The 19,010-nt window shown below is 47.3% G+C and overlaps 1 protein-coding gene across 1 annotated transcript in view; it reads left to right on the top strand.

The window, feature by feature from the left end:
- The window catches only part of fam149b1 (family with sequence similarity 149 member B1), a 128,795-nt gene that overhangs the window by 75,541 nt on the left and 34,244 nt on the right, over positions 1 to 19,010 (top strand). The window contains exons 12-13 of the mRNA XM_078199769.1: positions 809 to 929; positions 3,618 to 3,743. Of these exons, the coding sequence (XP_078055895.1) occupies positions 809 to 929; positions 3,618 to 3,743 (247 nt within the window). The remainder of the gene's footprint in view (positions 1 to 808; positions 930 to 3,617; positions 3,744 to 19,010) is intronic.

A 19,010-nucleotide genomic window follows, 5' to 3' on the forward strand; every position in this document is an offset into this window, starting at 1 on the left:
TCAGGGAGTTATTTTGATTTAACCAGTAAAAAAGTTGCTGAAGTGCAGATCGTACCACTTCACACTCACTCTAACAGATTATGAGGTGAGGTACTCACTCCTCTTTTGAGTGGTTAGGTGTTAGTTCTCAGAGTGGGGGTGGGGTATCCACCTCTGCTTCATAAGATTATCCATCTATACCGCTGGAATGACCATTTATTCAACATAGAAATTCTCTCTCAGACTGAGTGAGAGAGCTATTGTCATGTTATCCTTTTCCCTTCTGATGTTAGGTTTGAATTCCAGGATGAAATGAAGATCTCCCTGCCCCAGTACAACTGCTCTATAATGGTATTCGGGGCAGTATGATTTCACGAGTGCCTTGTACAAAATGATCATTCATTCGCATAATTATGGGTATCCATTGAGTAACTGAGTGACAACAAAATTCACCAAAGAAAGTCTCAACTATCTTCACTCTCTGAGTATTAATGGGGAAATCCTGCATTTGAATCTGGCTATTACTTCAGAAAAAAGTTATGTGTGACTATTTAGTGTGATGAAATTGGGGTAGATTTTAAATATGATCATTCAAATCATCTTGTACTAGTTTGGAAATGGTGTCTCTGGGAGAAAGTAACGTAGTTGGCAGGGTTTCCTGTGTATGGATTTTTCAGTTTCTCCCTTTGGCTGTGAAACTTTTTAATTACATCCTCTATTGTGATAACGTGCTACATGGACAGGAATATGAATTTCAATCATGTTTAGCTCAATGGTAAGTCTTGACATTTAGGAAGCTCAAGTTTTTGTTTCTTCTTTTTGATTATAGACAGACAGCAAGTGATCGCCTCTCTGCCCCAACTCTGCCTCTCAGACACAACACCCTGCTTCCACCTATTGGCAGCACTGATATCGATCATTCAGCTGGGAAGTTCACTGCCCGACCACAGGTACCTGAGCAACTTGCCCAATTTTGTTGCTGCCACATCATGTGTTGTAATGTTCGTGTTGTTCCTATCTGCAACCAAGCACTTCCATATTGATAACCTACAACTGTCGTACACACATCTATTGATTGGGAATGGTTACGCACACATCTATTGACAATTTGAAACTGTTAGCTCACACCTATTGATAATCTGAAACTGCTTTATACATTACTGATTTAAAATGTTAGGCCGCTTTTGGAATCATATAATATTTGTTACTTGCAGTATTTTCTTAAGTTTATTTACCCCCATTGAATCAGAAATATTAATATTTCTACAATGTGAAATATCTCAGGTGACTGTCTGTGCGGAGTCTGCATGCTCTCCCCGTGTCTGCATGGGTTTCTTCCAGGTGCTCTAGTTTCCTCCCACACTCCAAAGATGTGCAGGTTAGGTGGATTGGCCATGCTAAGTTGCCCCTTTGTGTCAGGGGGAGGAGCAGGGTCAATACGTGGGGTTACGGGGATAGGGCTTGGGTGGGATTGTTGTCAGTTTGTTGATCACTGAGGCAGTGAACAGACCAGACTCAGGAGAATAAAGAACTGCACTTGATGTGTGAATTATAGAATCATACAGCAGAGGAGACTGTTCCACACATTATGTATTCAACTTAAAATTAAAAATGTTTGAACGAACAAAGAACAGTACAGCACAGGAACAGGCCCTTTGGCCCACCAAGCCTGCGCCGATCATGTTGTCCGATCTAGACCAACCGCCTGTCTCCCTCCAAACCCCGCCTGTTCATGTGCCTACCCAGATAAGTCTTAAATGTCGCTACCTCAACTTTCTTCTCAATGCCCCAGCCGATGAAGGCAAGCATGCCATATGCTTTCTTCACCATCTGTTCCACCTATGCTGCTACTTTTAAGGATTTGTGGACCTCTACAAAGAACAAAGGGACCTTGGTGTGTTTGTCCGTAGATCTCTAAAGGCGGAAAGGCAGGTTAATAGGGTGGTGAAAAGGGCATATAGCACACTCGCCTTTATCAATCGGGGTTATAGATTACAAAAGCAGAGAGGTCATGATGGTGTTATATAAAACTTTGGTGAGGCCACAGCTGGAGCACTGTGTGCAGTCCTGGTCGCCACATTAGTGGAGGGATGTGAACGCACTGGAGGGGGTGCAGAGGAGATTCACTAGGATGCTGCCTGGGATGGAACATTTAAGTTATGAAGAGAGGTTGGATAGGCTTGGGTTGTTTTCGTTGGAGCAGAGAAGACTGAGAGATAATCTGATTGAGGTGTTCAAGATTATGAGGGGCATGGACAGGGTGGATAGGGAGCAGCTGTTCCCCTTAGGTGAAAGGTCAGAAACTGATTTAACATTTCAGGTTAATGACCTTTCGTGAGAAATGTTAACTTTGTTTCTCCTTCCACTGCTGGACTTGGTGAATATTTCCAATATTTTCTGTTTTTATTTCAGACTTCCAGCATTTTACTTCTGATTTGCTGGTTCACTCAGTATCCACTCAATAGTTCAGCCAGTATCAATTCAGTAACAGGACTGCTTGGTGTTGTGCTGAGGCATGCCGCTCATATAGGCTTGCTTTGATCCTTGGGTCTGTCCTGAGTTAGTTGGGGAATTGTTGGGGTGCTACCATTATCCTCACTGTTTTGGGCCTTGGGAAATAAAAGGTATCAGTCAGAGTTGCCATTTCCGATTGCTATCTAGTGACACCTGCTGTAGATGTGGATGTGTACGTTGTGTGAGGGGTGTGATACCACTGTGATATCAGTGGGCAAGACTATCACAAAAAGAACAGCTGAGATTAGGTACCTGTGGAAATGTATCCCGTCAAGAGTCATGACCTTGGCACTTGACACAAGTCACAAGACTGTCATAAAAAGAACAGCTGAGATTAGGTACCTGTGGAAACATATCCCGTCAAGAGTCATGACCTTGGCACTTGACACAAGTCACAAGACTGTCATAAAAAGAACAGCTGAGATTAGGTACCTGTGGAAACGTATCCCGTCAAGAGTCATGATCTTGGCACTTGACACAAGTCATAACGTTTGAACATTTAGGCCAAGTGCTGGCACAGTGGTTAGCACTGTTGCCTCACAGCACCAGGGACCCAGGTTCAATTCTGGCCTCAGGTGACTGTCTGTGCGGAGTCTGCATGCTCTCCCCGTGTCTGCATGGGTTTCTTCCAGGTGCTCTAGTTTCCTCCCACCCTCCAAAGATGTGCAGGTTAGGTGGATTGGCCATGCTAAGTTGCCCCTTTGTGTCAGGGGGATGAGCAGGGTCAATACGTGGGGTTACGGGAATAGGGCTTGGGTGGGATTGTTGTCGGTGCAGACTCAGTGGGCTGAATGGCCTCCTTCTGCACTGTATGGATTCCATGATTCTATGCTAAATGGGATTAGTTGGGAGGTCAAGTGTTTCTCACAAGTCGGCACAGACTTGATGGGCCAAAGGGCCTCTTCTGCACTGTATGATTTTATAACCTTCAGGAGAGGAGGGAAAGAAAGAGATATTTGAAATGCAGAACTGTCAGGCTGGGTAGAATAAAATGTTGAAATCAAAAAATTGTGACACAGTAATTCATTCAGTTAAACTAGTCACAGGAACAGCAAAGCTGCCATCCGTCAGGCTGAGAATGTTGATAATATCAGGCAGCTAACTGCTTTTTTTCTCCCCTGTAGAAAATGCGAATGCATTCAAACCGGGCTCACAGTGCAGTTATAGATGAGACAAGCCATCTGCCTCCAAGAGACAGATTTCTGGGGCATGAATGCTTTACCAGGCCCAAAACCTCACACACCTTTCGGGTAAGGAGGAACATAAATTTTAGCTTTGCCAATGTCTCACCAGGTTTAACCAATAGGACGCTGAGCAATACAACCCAAAATAGTCTTGGGTTGGATCATTGATCTCTAAGTTATCTGATCAAATGGTAGGGAAGCAAGAATGATCCTTTTTTGCCCGAGGAAAGCAAGTTATCAGAGTGGTTGAAGATTGAGCATGATTTGATTTGATTTGATTTATTATTGTCACATGTATTAGTATACAGTGAAAAGTATTGTTTCTGGCGCGCTATACAAAGCATACCATTCATAGGGAAGGAAACGAGAAAGTGCAGAATGTAGTGTTACAGTCATAGCTAGAGTGTAGAGAAAGATCAACTTAATGCAAGGTAGGTCCATTCAAAAGTCTGACAGCAGCAGGGAAGAAGCTGTTCTTGAGTCGGTTGGTACTGACCTCTGACTTTTGTATCTTTTTCCCGACGGAAGAAGGTGGGAGAGAATATGTCCGGGGTGCGTGGGGTCCTTAATTATGCTGGCTGCTTTTCTGAGGCAGCAGGAAGTGTAGACAGAGTCAATGGATGGGAGGCTGGTTTGCGTGATGGATTGGGCTACATTCACGACCTTTTGTAGTTCCTTGCAGTCTTGGGCAGAGCAGGAGCCACACCAAGCTGTAATACAACTGGGAAGGGTAAGGTCCAGTTGTGGTCCATGATGGGACCAGTGATGTGGGGAAGAACAGGGAGGAGGCCCTCTTGAGGAGTACCAGGAGGTGAGAGATATCTCTGAATCATTCACTGAGCGACATGCTAATTGGCAAAGGACAACAGGCCAAGAAGGCAAACATGTGGCTGAAGAGCTGGTGTGGCAAAGATTGGCTTGATTTCTTCAACATGGGTACCAACTGGTGCAGGAAGGAGCTGTTCCACTGATGCAGGCTGCACCTGAACCAAGCTGGGTTCAAGGGACTGACTGAAAGGATAAATGGTGCTGCAAGAAAGAGCAGTAGAGTGTTAGGGGACCAGATCAGAAATCCCAAGGTGAAGTGGCAACACAAGTGGATATGGTGGTCAAGAAGGCGTATAGCATGCTTGCCTTCATCGATCGGGGCATAGAATGTAAAAATTGGCAAGTCATGTTGCAGCTGGTGGGTCGAAAGGCCTGTTCCTGTGCTGTACTGTTCTTTGTTCTATCTTTACAACGGAAGTTTCTCATCTCTGGAAACATTCTTGTAAACCGCTTCTGTGTACACTCCAATGCGTTCACATCCTTCCTATAGTGTTGGGCCCAGAACTGTGCACAAAATATTCTAGCTAAGGTCAAATTAGTGTTCTGTATAAATTCTACATAACCTCCTTGCTCTCATACTCTATGCCCCTATTAATAAAGCCCAGAATACGATATGCTTTATTAACTGCTCTCTCCATCTGTCCTGCCACCTTCAATGGTTTATGCACATATACACCCAAGTACCTCTGCCTCTGCACCCACTTAAGAATTTTACCCCATATATTATGATGTCTCTCCACGATCCTCCTACCAAAATACATCACCTCACACTTCTCCACATTGAACTTCATCTGCCACCTATCAGCCCACTCCACCAACTTGTCTGTGTCTTTCTGAAGTTTTGCACTATCCTCCTCACAATTCACAATGCTTCCAAGTTTTGTACTAATTGCAAACTTTGAAATTGTCCCCTATGCACCAAGGTCTCGATCATTAATATATATATTATTTTCCTATGTTTCGTCTGAGCCGCAGTGTAACAGGGATATCATTCCCATCAGAAAGTCTCTTCAGTCCCCTCAGTGTAATAGTCCCTCACTGCTCTGTGGGAGAGGAGGTTTGGTGGTGGGATTGTGTTTAAAGAGTTAGAAGTTATGCAAGATGATTCCTGCAGTTGAGGCACATGAAGGAATGACCAAATACGCCACTACCAAGTGAATGAGACCTGCTGTACAATCTGCACCAACAGCACTAGACATCACAACAGGTGAAAATTGTGTGGTTTGCAGTTGTTTGCCAAGCCGATGACTGGAGGGGGAGAACATGTCCTGGGAATGGGCAACAAAGTAGATAGTAACATTGGAGTCCATTTAATCCTTTGAACCTTTTCCATATAATCCCTACAGTGCAGAAGGTGGCCATTTGACCCATCAAATCTGCACCGACCCTCTAAAAGAGACCACTCCCCCACCCTATCCACTTAACCCAATATATTGATCTTGACCAACCTGCACATCTTTGGATACTGAGCGGCAATTTAGCATGGCCAATCCACCGAACCTACACATCGTTGAACTGTGAGAGGAAACCGGAGCACCCGGGAGGAAACCCACCATGCAGTGGGTTCATGGCTGATCTGCAATCTAACTCTACATAGCTGCTTTTGCCTCATATCCCTCAATGCTTTTGATGAACAAAAATCTATCAATCTAAGTTTTAAAATAAACAATTGATTTGGCATCAGTTGCCATTTGCAGAAGAGAGTTCTACTACCCTTTGTGTATAAAAATATGAAACAATACACAAAGAAAGAAAGGGTAATGGTCGCTGGCTGATTTTGTGAATGGAAAAGGGTTTCCTGTGGTGCTCCACAAGGCTCAGACCCTTGCTGGTTGTTGTAAATATTAATGGTTTGGACTTCAATGTGAGAGGCATGATCTGGAAACTTGCAGATGACACAAAAATTGGCCATGTGGGGTTGATAATGAAGAGTATGGTTGTCAAGTCCAGAATGATATCAATGTTGAGTGGGCAGAGAAGTGGCAAAGGAAATTCAATCTTTTAAAGTGTGAAATAATCCATTTGGGGAGGGCAAACAAAGCAAAGAAATACTCAATAAATTAGATGATGTTGAGAAGGGTTGAGGAAGTGAGAGACCTTGAAGTGCATGTTCTCAGGTCCCTGAAAGTGGCTGGACAGGTGGATAAGGTGATGAAGAAAATAGATGAGTACTTTTCTTTATTGTACGAGGTATTGAATATAAAAGTAGGATGTAATGATGGAAATGTATAAAACACTGGTTAGGCCACAGCTGGAGTTTAGTGCACAGTTCTGGTCACCACATTACAGGAAGAACATAATTGCTGTGGAGACAGTGCAGAGGAGATTGACAAGAATGTTGAAAATTTTAGTTATGAAGAAGGATTTGATAGGCTAGAGTTGTTCTCCTTAGAATAGAGGAGGCTGAGGGGTGACCTAATCGAGGTGCACAAAATTATGGCGCCAAGTCAAGGAAGACAAGAAAGAACTGTTTCCCCTATCTGAGGGGTCGGTTACCAGGGGGAATATATTTCAGGTGACTAGTAGAATTATGAGAGGGGACATGGGCAAAATGTTTTTCAAAAGGTGGTAGGTGTTTGGAATTCATTGCCTTATTTGATTGTTGAGGCTGAAATGATCAACTCATTGTAAAGGTACCTGGATCTGAATGTGAAGTGCTGTAACATGCAAGGCTACAGACCAGATGCTGGAAAGTGGGATTAAAATGGACTAGTTTCTTTTTTTCCTTTTTTGGCTGGCAGACATGATGGGCCAGATGGCCTCTTTCTGTGCTGTAACTTTTCTATGACCCTGTCTTCACTGAGATAGGGTTTCATTTGTGGGGATCATTTTGTTGTGGAAAATAGTGATACATTTCTGAGTGCAGCCAAATTTCAGGAGGATACTCCATCGGAGTCACAGGCTTTTGTGAGGTCAAAAGACAAGTTACAGTGGTTGATGCTGTTCCTTGTACTTTTCCTGAATTCGCTGCACAATGAAGATCGTATCAGGTAGCAGTGAGATCAAGCCAGACGGGGTGTTGAGGATGTTGAACTCAAACACTTGAGGAGTTTCCCAAAATGTTCTTTCCAGCAAACATTGATTGTCTCCCAGTCTTTGCTGAGCTCCTCCATGCTGGATCTCAGTGGGATGAAAAAGTTAAAGCATGCCAACTTCAATTATAGAGCTTCAGAGTGCAGATGAAGATTGTGCATCTATTCAGAAACTGAGCTCCTGTTCATTGCCTTCTCCAACCTTCAACCACATGAGAAAATGGGCCTTTCACTAAAACACCCAGAAAACAAAGTTATTACTCTTCTAACCAGCTCCCACAACATATCAACTGCCCCCTTCGATTAAGATCAATAGTGATATCCCAGAAAGTGTGAACATTTTCTGTATCTTGGGAGTCTCCACACAACAGAGACTAGACATGTCTAAATAACATCATTGCCTTTAGAGTCATAGAGGTTTACAGCATGGAAACAGGCCCTTCGGCCCAACTTGTCCATGCCGCCCTTTTTTTTTAAAACCCCTAAGCTAATCCCAATTGCCCGCATTTGGCCAATATCCCTCTATACCCATCGTACCCATGTAACTATCTAAATGCTTTTTAAAAGACAAAATTATACCTGCCGCTACTACTACCTCTGGCAACTTGTTCCAGACACGCAACACTCTCTGTGTGAAAAAATTGCCCCTCTGGACCCTTTTGTATAATTAGCCTTCTAATTTAACAACCTTCACAGGGACAAGTTGAAAGGAATCTTATGATTTTTGTTATGTCAGAGGATTGAAGGTAGAGAAGAACTTTGTAAAGTGTTTTGGTGAATTAAAAAGAGCTTTTGCTAACACTCAACAGGCCAACAGCAAAAGCATTGGTCAATACCGAGTGTGCATTTGAAAAAAGCTCAAGTGATTGTGCAACTTCCACTCAAACATGCTGCAACACTTACCATATTCTTTCCACTCAGTATTTTGTAATCAAGATACTATTTGCAGGTCATCTCAACATAAGCTTAGACTTTAATGCTCTTGGCACTTTTTTGTGAGGGAAAATAAAGTCAACTATCCTATGCTATCTTTGAACAAATTGTATCCAGTTTGTTGTGTGGAAGCAGGGGACAGCTGAGGATATGAAGGGTGCAGAGCGAATGAACAGTAATCAAGAAGCTGTTGATGGGATAGCCTCTTAACCCAAGGGAAGTGAAGCAGGAAATTGCAGGAACTCTGACACAAATTTGTAATTCCTCTCTGTTCATGGGGGAAGTGCCAGCAGACTGGAGGATTGCTAATGTGGTTTCAGTTTTCAGGAAGGATGGTAGAGATGAACCAGGAAATTACAGACCAGTGAGTCTCACATCAGTGATAGGGAAAGGCATGGGCTAATTAGGGATAGTTAGCATAGCTTTGTCAGAGGGAGGTCATGCCTAAGAAATTTGTTAGAATTTTTCAAAAATGTGACCAAGTGTGTGGATGAGGGAAGTGCAGTTGATGTAGTTTATATGGATTTTTGCAAAGCCTTTGACAAGGTCCCATATGGGAGACTGACTGAGAAGGTTAAAGCACATGGAATTCAGGGAAACTTGGCAAGGTGAATCCAAAACTGGTTGAGTAATAGGACACAAAGGGTAGCGGTAGAAGGCAGTTTGAGTGACTGGAGGCTGGTGTCCAGTGGTGTACCACAAAGTTCAGTACTGGGATATGCATAAACGATATAGATGAAAATTTGGGGGGAATGATAAGCAAGTTTGCAGGTGACACCAAGATTGATAGGGTTTCACAGGGAAGATAGTTGTAGATTGCAGGAAGATATCGATGGGTTGGTCAGATGGGCAGAACAGTGGCAGATGATATTTAACCCGGGTAAGTGCAAGATGATGCACTTTGGAAGAAGAAACAAGACGAGGGAGTATTTAATGAATGGCAGGACACTGGAAAGCTGAGAGGATCAGAAGCATCTTGGAGGAATTATTCACAGATCCCTGAAGTCAGCAGAGCAGGTGCATAGGATAGTTAAGAAGGATTATGGGACACTTATGAGACTGAGTACAGGAATGAGATAGAGAATCTGGTGAACTGGTGCGGCGACAGTAATCTCTCCCTCAATGTCAACAAAACGAAAGAGATTGTCATCAACTTCAGGAAGCACAGAGAAGAACATGCCCCTGTCTACATCAATGGGGACGAAGTAGAAAGGGTCGAGAGCTTCAAGTTTTTAGGTGCCCAGATCACCAACAACCTGTCTTGGTCTCCCCATGCTGACATTATAGTTAAGAAAGCCCACCAATGCCTTTACTTTCTCAGAAGACTAAGCAAATTTGGCATGTCCGCTACGGCTCTCACCAACTTTTACAGATGCACCATAGAAAGCATTCTTTCTGGTTGTATCACAGCTTGGTATGGCTCCTGCTCTGCAGGATATGGGACAAGTGCAGGAAAATGGGATTAGCTCACCTTTCGTGGTAAATAGTGGGCGGCATTGTGGCACAGTGGTTAGCACTCCTGCCTCACAGCACCAGGGACCCAGGTTTGATTCCCAGCTCGGGTCACTGTCTGTCCGGAGTCTGCACGTTCTCCCCGTGTCTGCATGGGTTTCCTCCGGTGCTCCAGTTTCCTCCCACAGTCCAAAAGACATGCTGGTTAGGTGCATTGGCTATGCTGAATTCTCCCGCAGTGTACCCGAACAGGCGCCGGAATGTGGCGACTAGAGGATTTTCACCATAACTTCATTGCAGTGTTAATGTAAGCCTACTTGTGACACTAATAAATAAACTTAAAAGCTTAAATAGTTGATGCAGACTCGATGAGCCTAAAGGCATTTTCTGCAATGTATGACTCTAAATGGCTGAGCGTTGGAGTACTCTGCAGTGTGCATCTCAATCTTGAACTCAGTTGATATCATTACATCCCTTTGGAGAATGGAGGAAGTTCATTGGCTTTTGGGAAAGCCAGTTGCACTGCTTGATCAAGTTGAATTGTTGGTTCTCTCTATTTCAAACATGAGAAAATTAGACTGTCAATGGAAATGCACATTTAGGGAAAGAACTGCAAAGGTCTTGATAGCTGAAGGGCACATGTCCAGTGGTAGAGCCGAGGAAATCAGAGATGCATAAGAAGACAGCAAAGAGATTATTTTTCTTGGGGGGAAAAAAGAAGACAATGGGATTACCTAATCGAGGTCTTTAAAATTATGAAAGGCTTCAATAGAGTGGATACAAGAGAATAATCAGATAGTCACCAAGAAAGCCAGTAGGGGATTCAGAAGAATTCACTTACTCCTAGAGAAAATGGTTGAAGTGAATACTATCCGATGCACTTCAAGGAAAGTTAGATAAACATATCGGGGCGAGGGGAATAGATGGTTATGATGATAAATTTAGGTGAGGAAAAATGAGAGGCGGCTTGAGTGGAGCATAAACACCACATGAATTGGCTGGACCAAATGGCCTGTTTCTGTCACATATACCCTATTTCATCCTATGTAAATAAAGATGAGGTGGGGAACAAATGAAGCTACAAAGGGATTTGAACCTTGAATGAGAACTTGAAAATCAAGCTGCTGATCAACTGGAAGCAAGTGTAGATCACTGAACACAGAGGCCTCGTGAAGTTAATAGTCTAAAAATACACAGGACAAGTTATGTTGTTGAGGGGGGAGATGAAAAACACATAGGGGCGATTCTCTCAGCCCGCTGCGCTGCTTTTGTAGCGGGCCGGGAGACTCAAGCAGAGGGTGTTTTGCTGGCTCCCCGCTGAGTGCCGCAGCTTCCCCGGGGCTGAAATCTCCGGTCCCGCTAGCAAACCCCCCCCCCGCCAAGAGTGGTTCACTCCAGCAGCCTTTATTATAGCTCCCCACTTGCGGGGAGCTAGCAACCCAACCCTGCAGGAGTGAAGGGAGGCCATTGGGCCCCCCAGAGGGTCAGGCACCGGGGAAGGGGTGCCCACTGGGCATTGCCACCTTGGCAGTGCCAGCCTGGCCCGTGGGACTGCCCAAGAGTCAAAGTACCAATATGTGGAGATGCCGGCGTTGGACTGGGGTAAACACAGTAAGAAGTTTAACAACACCTAAGGGGCTTAGAGCTCCGAAAGCTTGTGTGGCTTTTGCTACCAAATAAACCTGTTGGACTTTAACCTGGTGTTGTTAAACTTCTTACTGAAAGTGCCAATAGCCAGGGGGCTTCTTGGCACTGTGCACTGGGCATTGGGCAGTGCCAAGGGGGTGGGAGCTAATGATGCCTGAGAGAGGGGGGGGCCGCACCTCCAGGGGGAAATCGTGTGGGTGGGGGGGTCCCGCTGTCACTCTGCACTCGGCTGTGACAGAGGGAGATGGAGGCCTGTGATCAAGGTCGGCTTTTGGCAGGCTCAACACCATTTTTCCCACCCAACTTTGCTGATATTGGCAGTGATTCTCACTGTGAGGCAGCAGTGTTAACCACTGTGCCACCGTGTCGCCCACTATTTACCACTAAAGGTGCTCTAATCCCATTTTCCTGCACTTGAGCCATACCCTTGAATATTATGATACTTCAAGTGCTCATCCAAATATTTTTTAAAGGATTCCCAGCCTCGACTAGGGTTGCGATCAGCGTTGAGATTCCAGGCCTCGACTAGAGGCCTGCAATCAGGGTTGGGATATCCTCCTCCCCTCTGGCCCCACCCCTGATGCCTGGTGGGCAGTGCCAATGTGTCTCCGGGCATTGCCAATTCACCCCTAGGGCAGTGCCAGAGGGCCAGGCAGGCACTGCCAACTGACAGTGCCCAGGTGGCAACCCCCCCCCTCATTCCTGACCTCTTGGGGGGCCTCTCTGGCCCCTCTTCACTCCAGTGAGGTCAGGCCACCAGCAAGTGGGGAGCTATTGTAAACTCCGCCGGAGTGAAACATCCTGGCGGGTGGGGGACAATCTAGCGGGCTTCAGTCCCAGGCCCACTAATTAGAACAAAGAACAAAAGAACAAAGAACAATACAGCACAGGAACAGGCCCTTCGGCCCTCCAAGCCCGTGCCGCTCCCTGGTCCAAACTAGACCATTCTTTTGTATCCCTCCATTCCCACTCCATTCATATGGCTATCTAGATAAGTCTTAAACGTTCCCAGTGTGCCCGCCTCCACCACCTTGCCCGGCAGTGCATTCCAGGCCCCCACCACCCTCTGTGTAAAATATGTCCTTCTGATATCTGTGTTAAACCTCCCCCCCCTTCACCTTGAACCTATGACCCCTCGTGAGCGTCACCACCGACCCGGGGAAAAGCTTCCCACCGTTCACCCTCACTATGCCTTTCATAATTTCATACACCTCTATTAAGTCTCCCCTCATCCTCCGTCTTTCCAGGGAGAACAACCCCAGTTTACCCAATCTCTCCTCATAACTAAGCCCCTCCATACCAGGCAACATCCTGGTAAACCTCCTCTGTACTCTCTCCAAAGCCTCCACGTCCTTCTGGTAGTGCGGCGACCAGAACTGGGCGCAGTATTCCAAATGCGGCCGAACCAACGTTCTATACATCTGCAACATCAGACCCCAACTTTTATACTCTATGCCCCGTCCTATAAAGGCAAGCATGCCATATGCCTTCTTCACCACCTTCTCCACCTGTGACGTCACTTTCAAGGATCTGTGGACTTGCACCCCCAGGTCCCTAATGTGCTAACTTAGCCTTCAGCTGACTGAGGAAAAGAGCATTTTGAGAACCAAGATCTCAATCCTGAGACTGAGATCGTGGTTTACTCGGCAGCTGTGATCGCGGCGCTCCAATGTGCATCAGAGACTTGGACAACCTACAGCAGCCGCCTCAAAGCCCTGGAGAAGTAGCACCAGCTGTGCCGTCGTAAGATACTCCCGCAGTGCCATTGCAAGATCCTCCATGTCTGGTGGTAAGAAAGGCTGTCCAACAGCAGTGCCTTCTCCCAAGCTGACTTGCACCAATCACTGAGAACCAGCTCTGCTGATGGAAGTTGTCATTGGTATTCCTGACACCAGATTCCTAAAGCAACTGCTCCAATCCAAACTCAATTGCAGCAGGAGACTCCCAGGAGTATAGCAGAAAGACTTAAGGGATGTCCTCAAAGCATCCCTTGAAAGGTCAAATGTCCCTGCCGACTCATGAATTACCCTTCTCCATTTGGTCAGTCATAAGCCATGATAGAATGAATCACATCAAGAGACTTCAGTGGAAACATGCACCAACCGACTCAAGAACAGTCTTTTAAATGGACCTACCTCATATTAAGTTGATCTTTGTCTTCACCCTAGCTATGACTGTAACACTAGATTCTGCACCCTCTCCTTTCTTTGTCCCCTACGTACTCTATAAACAGTATGCTTTGTCTGTATAGCGCGCAAGAAACAATACTTTTCACTATATACTGATACATGTGGCAATAATAAATCAAATCAAAATGTTAGATTCTATGTCAGAAACCTCCAAACGACTCATCTACTAAATCCTTCAAGTACCACCTGCCCCACATCTGACAGAATCTGTAGATGTGCATTGGACTTATCAGCCATCGAGAACCCATCGAACTGGAGTGGAAACAATTCATCCAGGATCCTGAGAGATTGCCTAAGTAGATCAGGGTTATTGAAGTCCCTCACCCAGGATACTTTCTATGCTCTCGCTAACCTCGCTGCTTCTTCCATGTGGTATTAAAGTTTAAAGTTTATTTATTATTTATTAGTCACAAGTAGGCTTACATTCACACTGCAATGAAGTTACTGTGAAAATCCCCGAGTCGCCACACTCCAGCGCCTGCTTGGGCACACCGAGAGCGAATATAGCACGGCCAAAGTGATGCGTGATAAATCACACAGGAGGCTGGATGTACCCGGGAAATAAAGGCTTTTATTGCCAACAATAACAGAGCTACTATATACAATATACAATCCCAGACTAAAGGGTCACCAGGCAGAGCAGTGACCTTTATACCTCTCCCGGAAGGCGGAGCCAACTGGGGTGTACCATAGGACTATATTAACAGGTAGAACAGCCCAACCCTAACCCCAACAGTAACATATCTACAGACTCATAGTACTGGCCAAACCATGGCTCAGCACTCCTGGTGGTAACCAACAATGGTTCACCACATTCACCCCTCCTTTTAAAACAAAGGCCGGCGGGGCACAAAAAAAACAGAACAACTGTTCATCTGTCTATAAGTTCAAACGGTCTGGGGGACCGCACCGTCGCTGCGACCTCCTCAACACCGGCGATGACGCCGGTTCAGGCAATCGCGGTGACCTTCTCTCCAAGGCGGTGTCCAGTGACTCCTCCAGTTCCTCACGGGCCGGTAGACCACGAGGTGGTGACAATCCGCTGGACTTGAGCACGCCTCGAGGTGGCGACAATCTCCTGGACTCAGGCAAGCTGTACACGGGAGTAAGAGGGTTAAGTGGTGGTCCCGATACTGCCCGCGCCGTTTCAGGAGAAGAGATAATGGTCGGGGGGTCCCTAACTGGGGGTGTGGGAGTGACTGGGGTTTCCAAGCCCCCTGCCGGCGCCAGATCTCGAATCGAGACCGTGTCCTCTCGCCCGTCAGGGTATGCCACATAGGCATATTGAGGGTTGGCGTGGAGGAGATGGACCTGTTCAACCAAAGGGTCGGACTTGCGGGTCCTAACATGCCGCCGCAGGAGGACAGGTCCTGAGTACGTCAACCAAGACGGTAATGAGGTCCCAGAGGAAGACTTCCTAGGGAATGAAAACATTCTCTCATGAGGAGTAGCGTTGGTTGCCGTACACAGGAGTGAGCGGATGGAATGGAGCGCATCAGGGAGTACCTCTTGCCAACGGGAGACTGGAAGACCTTTAGACCTCAACGCCAGTAAGATAGCCTTCCAGACTGTAGCATTCTCTCGTTCAACCTGTCCGTTACCCCTTGGGTTGTAGCTCGTGGTTCTACTAGAGGCAATCCCATGTGAGAGCAGGTATTGCCTCAAGTCGTCGCTCATGAACGACGAGCCCCTATCGCTGTGGATATAACAGGGGTAACCGAACAGGGTGAAAAGATCCCGTAATGCTTTGATAACTGTGGCAGCGGTCATATCAGAACAGGGAATGACAAAAGGGAATCGTGAGTACTCGTCAATCACATTGAGGAAGTACACGTTCCGATCTGTCGAGGGAAGGGGGCCCTTGAAGTCCACACTCAGTCTTTCGAAAGGACGAGTGGCCTTAATGAGGTGTGCCCTGTCAGGTCGGTAGAAGTGCGGTTTGCATTCCGCGCACACCTGGCAGCTTCTGGTTATGGACCTGACATCCTCCACCGAGTAGGGTAGATTCCGGGCTTTTATAAAGTGGAAGAGCCGAGTGACCCCCGGATGGCAGAGGTCATTGTGGAGAGCCTGTAATCGACTCTCCTGCACACTAGCGCATGTTCCACGCGACAGGGCATCCGAGGGCTCGTTAAGCTTCCCTGGACGGTACATGATATCATAATTGTAGGTGGAGAGTTCGATTCTCCACCTCAAGATTTTATCATTCTTGATCTTACCCCGTAACGTGTTGTTGAACATGAACGCCACGGACCGCTGGTCCGTGAGCAGAGTGAACCGTTTTCCCGCCAAGTAATGGTGCCAATGCCGAACGGCCTCCACAATGGCCTGGGCCTCTTTTTCCACCGCAGAATGCCGAATTTCAGGGCCTTGGAGGGTGCGAGAGAAAAAGGCGACGGGCCTGCCCGCCTGGTTAAGTGTGGCGGCCAGGGCGAAATCAGATGCATCACTCTCCACCTGGAAGGGGATGGACTCATCAATAGCGTGCATCGTGGCTTTCGCGATGTCGGCTTTTATTCCTGCAAAGGCTAAGCGAGCCTCTGTTGTTAGCGGAAAGGAGGTAGACTTGATGAGCGGACGGGCTTTGTCCGCGTAATTGGGAACCCACTGTGCATAGTATGAGAAGAAGCCTAAGCATCTTCTCAGTGCTTTGATGCTAGTGGGCAGGGGGAGTTCGAGGAGGGGACGCATACGGTCTGGATCAGGGCCAAGGACCCCGTTTTCCACCACATATCCGAGGATAGCTAGGCGGCGCTTGCGAAATACACACTTCTCCCTGTTGTAGGTCAGATTCAGGCGAGATGCAGTGCATAAGAATCTAAGAAGGTTGGCATCGTGGTCCTGCTGGTCATGGCCGCAGATGGTGACGTTATCCAGGTACGGGAAGGTAGCCCGCAGCCCGTACTGGTCCACCATTCGGTCCATAGCACGCTGGAAGACCGAGACCCCATTCGTGACACCAAAGGGAACCCTTAAAAAATGGTACAGACGACCATCCGCCTCAAAGGCCGTGTATTTTCGGTCCTCTGGGCGAATGGGGAGCTGGTGGTAAGCAGACTTCAAGTCAATGGTGGAGAACACCCGGTACTGCGCAATCTGATTGACCATGTTAGATATGCGAGGGAGGGGATACGCATCCAGCTGCGTGTATCTGTTAATGGTCTGACTATAGTCTATGACCATCCGGGGTTTGTTCCCATTCTTAACCACCACGACTTGCGCTCTCCATGGACTAGCGCTAGGTTGGATGATCCCTTCCTTGAGGAGCCGCTGAACTTCAGATCAAATGAAGATCCGATCCTCAGCGCTGTAACGCCTGCTCTTTGTTGTGATGGGCTTGCAGCCTGGCACGAGATTCTGGAATAGGGAGGGTGGGTTAATCCTGAGCGTCGAGAGACTACATGTGGAGCGCGTTGGGCAATTTAGAGGCTGCAGTGCTCCCACTGAAAGCGGAGGGAGTGGCCCATCGTACTGCAGGATTACACTCTTCAGGTGGACCATAAAATCTAGTCCTAGGAGTATCGGCGCGCAAAGGTGCAGTAACACAAGGAGCTTGAAGTTCTCGTAAACCGTGCCCTGCACCATCAGGTTGACCACGCAGCTTCCTAGCACAGTGACAGACCGGGACCTTGACACCATCGAAATTGTCTGCTTGACAGTCCGAATCTGGAGACCGCACCGCTTCGCGGTGTCAGGGTGAATGAAGCTCTCCGTGCTCCCGCTGTCAAACGAACAATAAATCTGGCGTCCGTTTACCTGTATGTCCATCATGGACTTGTCGAGTCTGTGAGGCTTGGCCTGGTCCAGGATGATTGACGCCACCGTTGGATCGTGGGTGCAACTGCAGGCAGCTGAGATGGTTGATGACGGCCCCTGCTAGTCATTTGCGGTCGGTGCCGACCAAAATGGCTGCCCCCATAGGTCGCACGTGGTCGATGGCGCCAAAAACGGCGGCCCCTGCAGGTCACACGTGTCTTGCGACTCCGTCGTTAGGAATGTCAACGCTCTGGAATCGCACGTGGTGGAAGACCTCAAAGACGCAGAAGACAAGGAGGCCGGCTCCGGGGAATCACACGCCGCACTGCTGTGTTTGGAGGGTGGTTTGGTGCGGCATACTTTGGAATAATGTCCCTTCTTGCCACAGGCGGAGCACAGTACCGCTTTAGCTGGACATCGCTGCCGAGGGTGTTTCACCCCCCCCATAGAAGTAACACCGCGGGCCACCTGGAGCTGCTGCCGTCGTCAGGTCCGAGGCTGGAAACGCAATCGCGCAGTTTTTCGAAACCGCTGAATAAAGTGGAGTCTGCGGCTGCACCTGCCACAATGTCCCCACGCGGTCGTCGGGATACATCTCCAGACTTTTGGAGGCCGTTTCTAGAGCGTCAGCTAATTCTACGGTTTTAGTGAGGTCGAGGTTACCTTGCTCCAGCAGCCGAAGGCGAATGTACGACGAGCCGATTCCCGCCACGAACGCATCTCGAACTAGGTCGCTCATATACTGGGCTGCCGACACTGGCTTGCAGTTGCAGGCTCTGGCTAGCTGCTGAAGTTCACACACGTACTGTTCCGTCGTTTCGCCGGGCTGCCACCGTCGAGTGGCTAGAAGGTGTCGAGCATGGATCTCATTCGGCGGTTTGTTGTATCGCTTTTTGAGAAGCTCGAGGGCCCCTTTGTAGTCTTGGGCCTCACGGATCGCTAAGTATACAGCGTCGCTTACCCTCGCGTGGAGGACCCGCAGTCTGTCGACGTCGTTGTGGACCGCTGTGGAGGCGTCGAGGTAATCTTGGAAACACTTCAACCAATGGTCGAAAGTGTTCAAAGCTCCCGCCGCACGTGGATCCAACGTAAGCCGGTCGGGTTTCAGCATTTGCTCCATGGTTTTCTTTTGTTTTTTTTTCCAAAAAAAAAAAATTTTTGTTGGCAATAAAATTGATGCGCGATAAATCACACGGGAGGCTGGATGTACCCGGGAAATAAAGGCTTTTATTGCCAACAATAACAGAGCTACTATATACAATATGCAATCCTAGACTAAAGGGTCACCAGGCAGAGCAGTGACCTTTATACCTCTCCCGGAAGGCGGAGCCAACTGGGGTGTACCATAGGACTATATTAACAGGTAGAACAGCCCAACCCTAACCCCAACAGTAACATATCTACAGACTCATAGTACTGGCCAAACCATGGCTCAGCACTCCTGGTGGTAACCAACAATGGTTCACCACACAAAGCACCTAACTAGTATACGTCTT

Source organism: Mustelus asterias, chromosome 28 (genome assembly GCF_964213995.1).
Source record: "Mustelus asterias chromosome 28, sMusAst1.hap1.1, whole genome shotgun sequence".
Classification (NCBI taxonomy): Eukaryota; Metazoa; Chordata; class Chondrichthyes; order Carcharhiniformes; family Triakidae; genus Mustelus; species Mustelus asterias.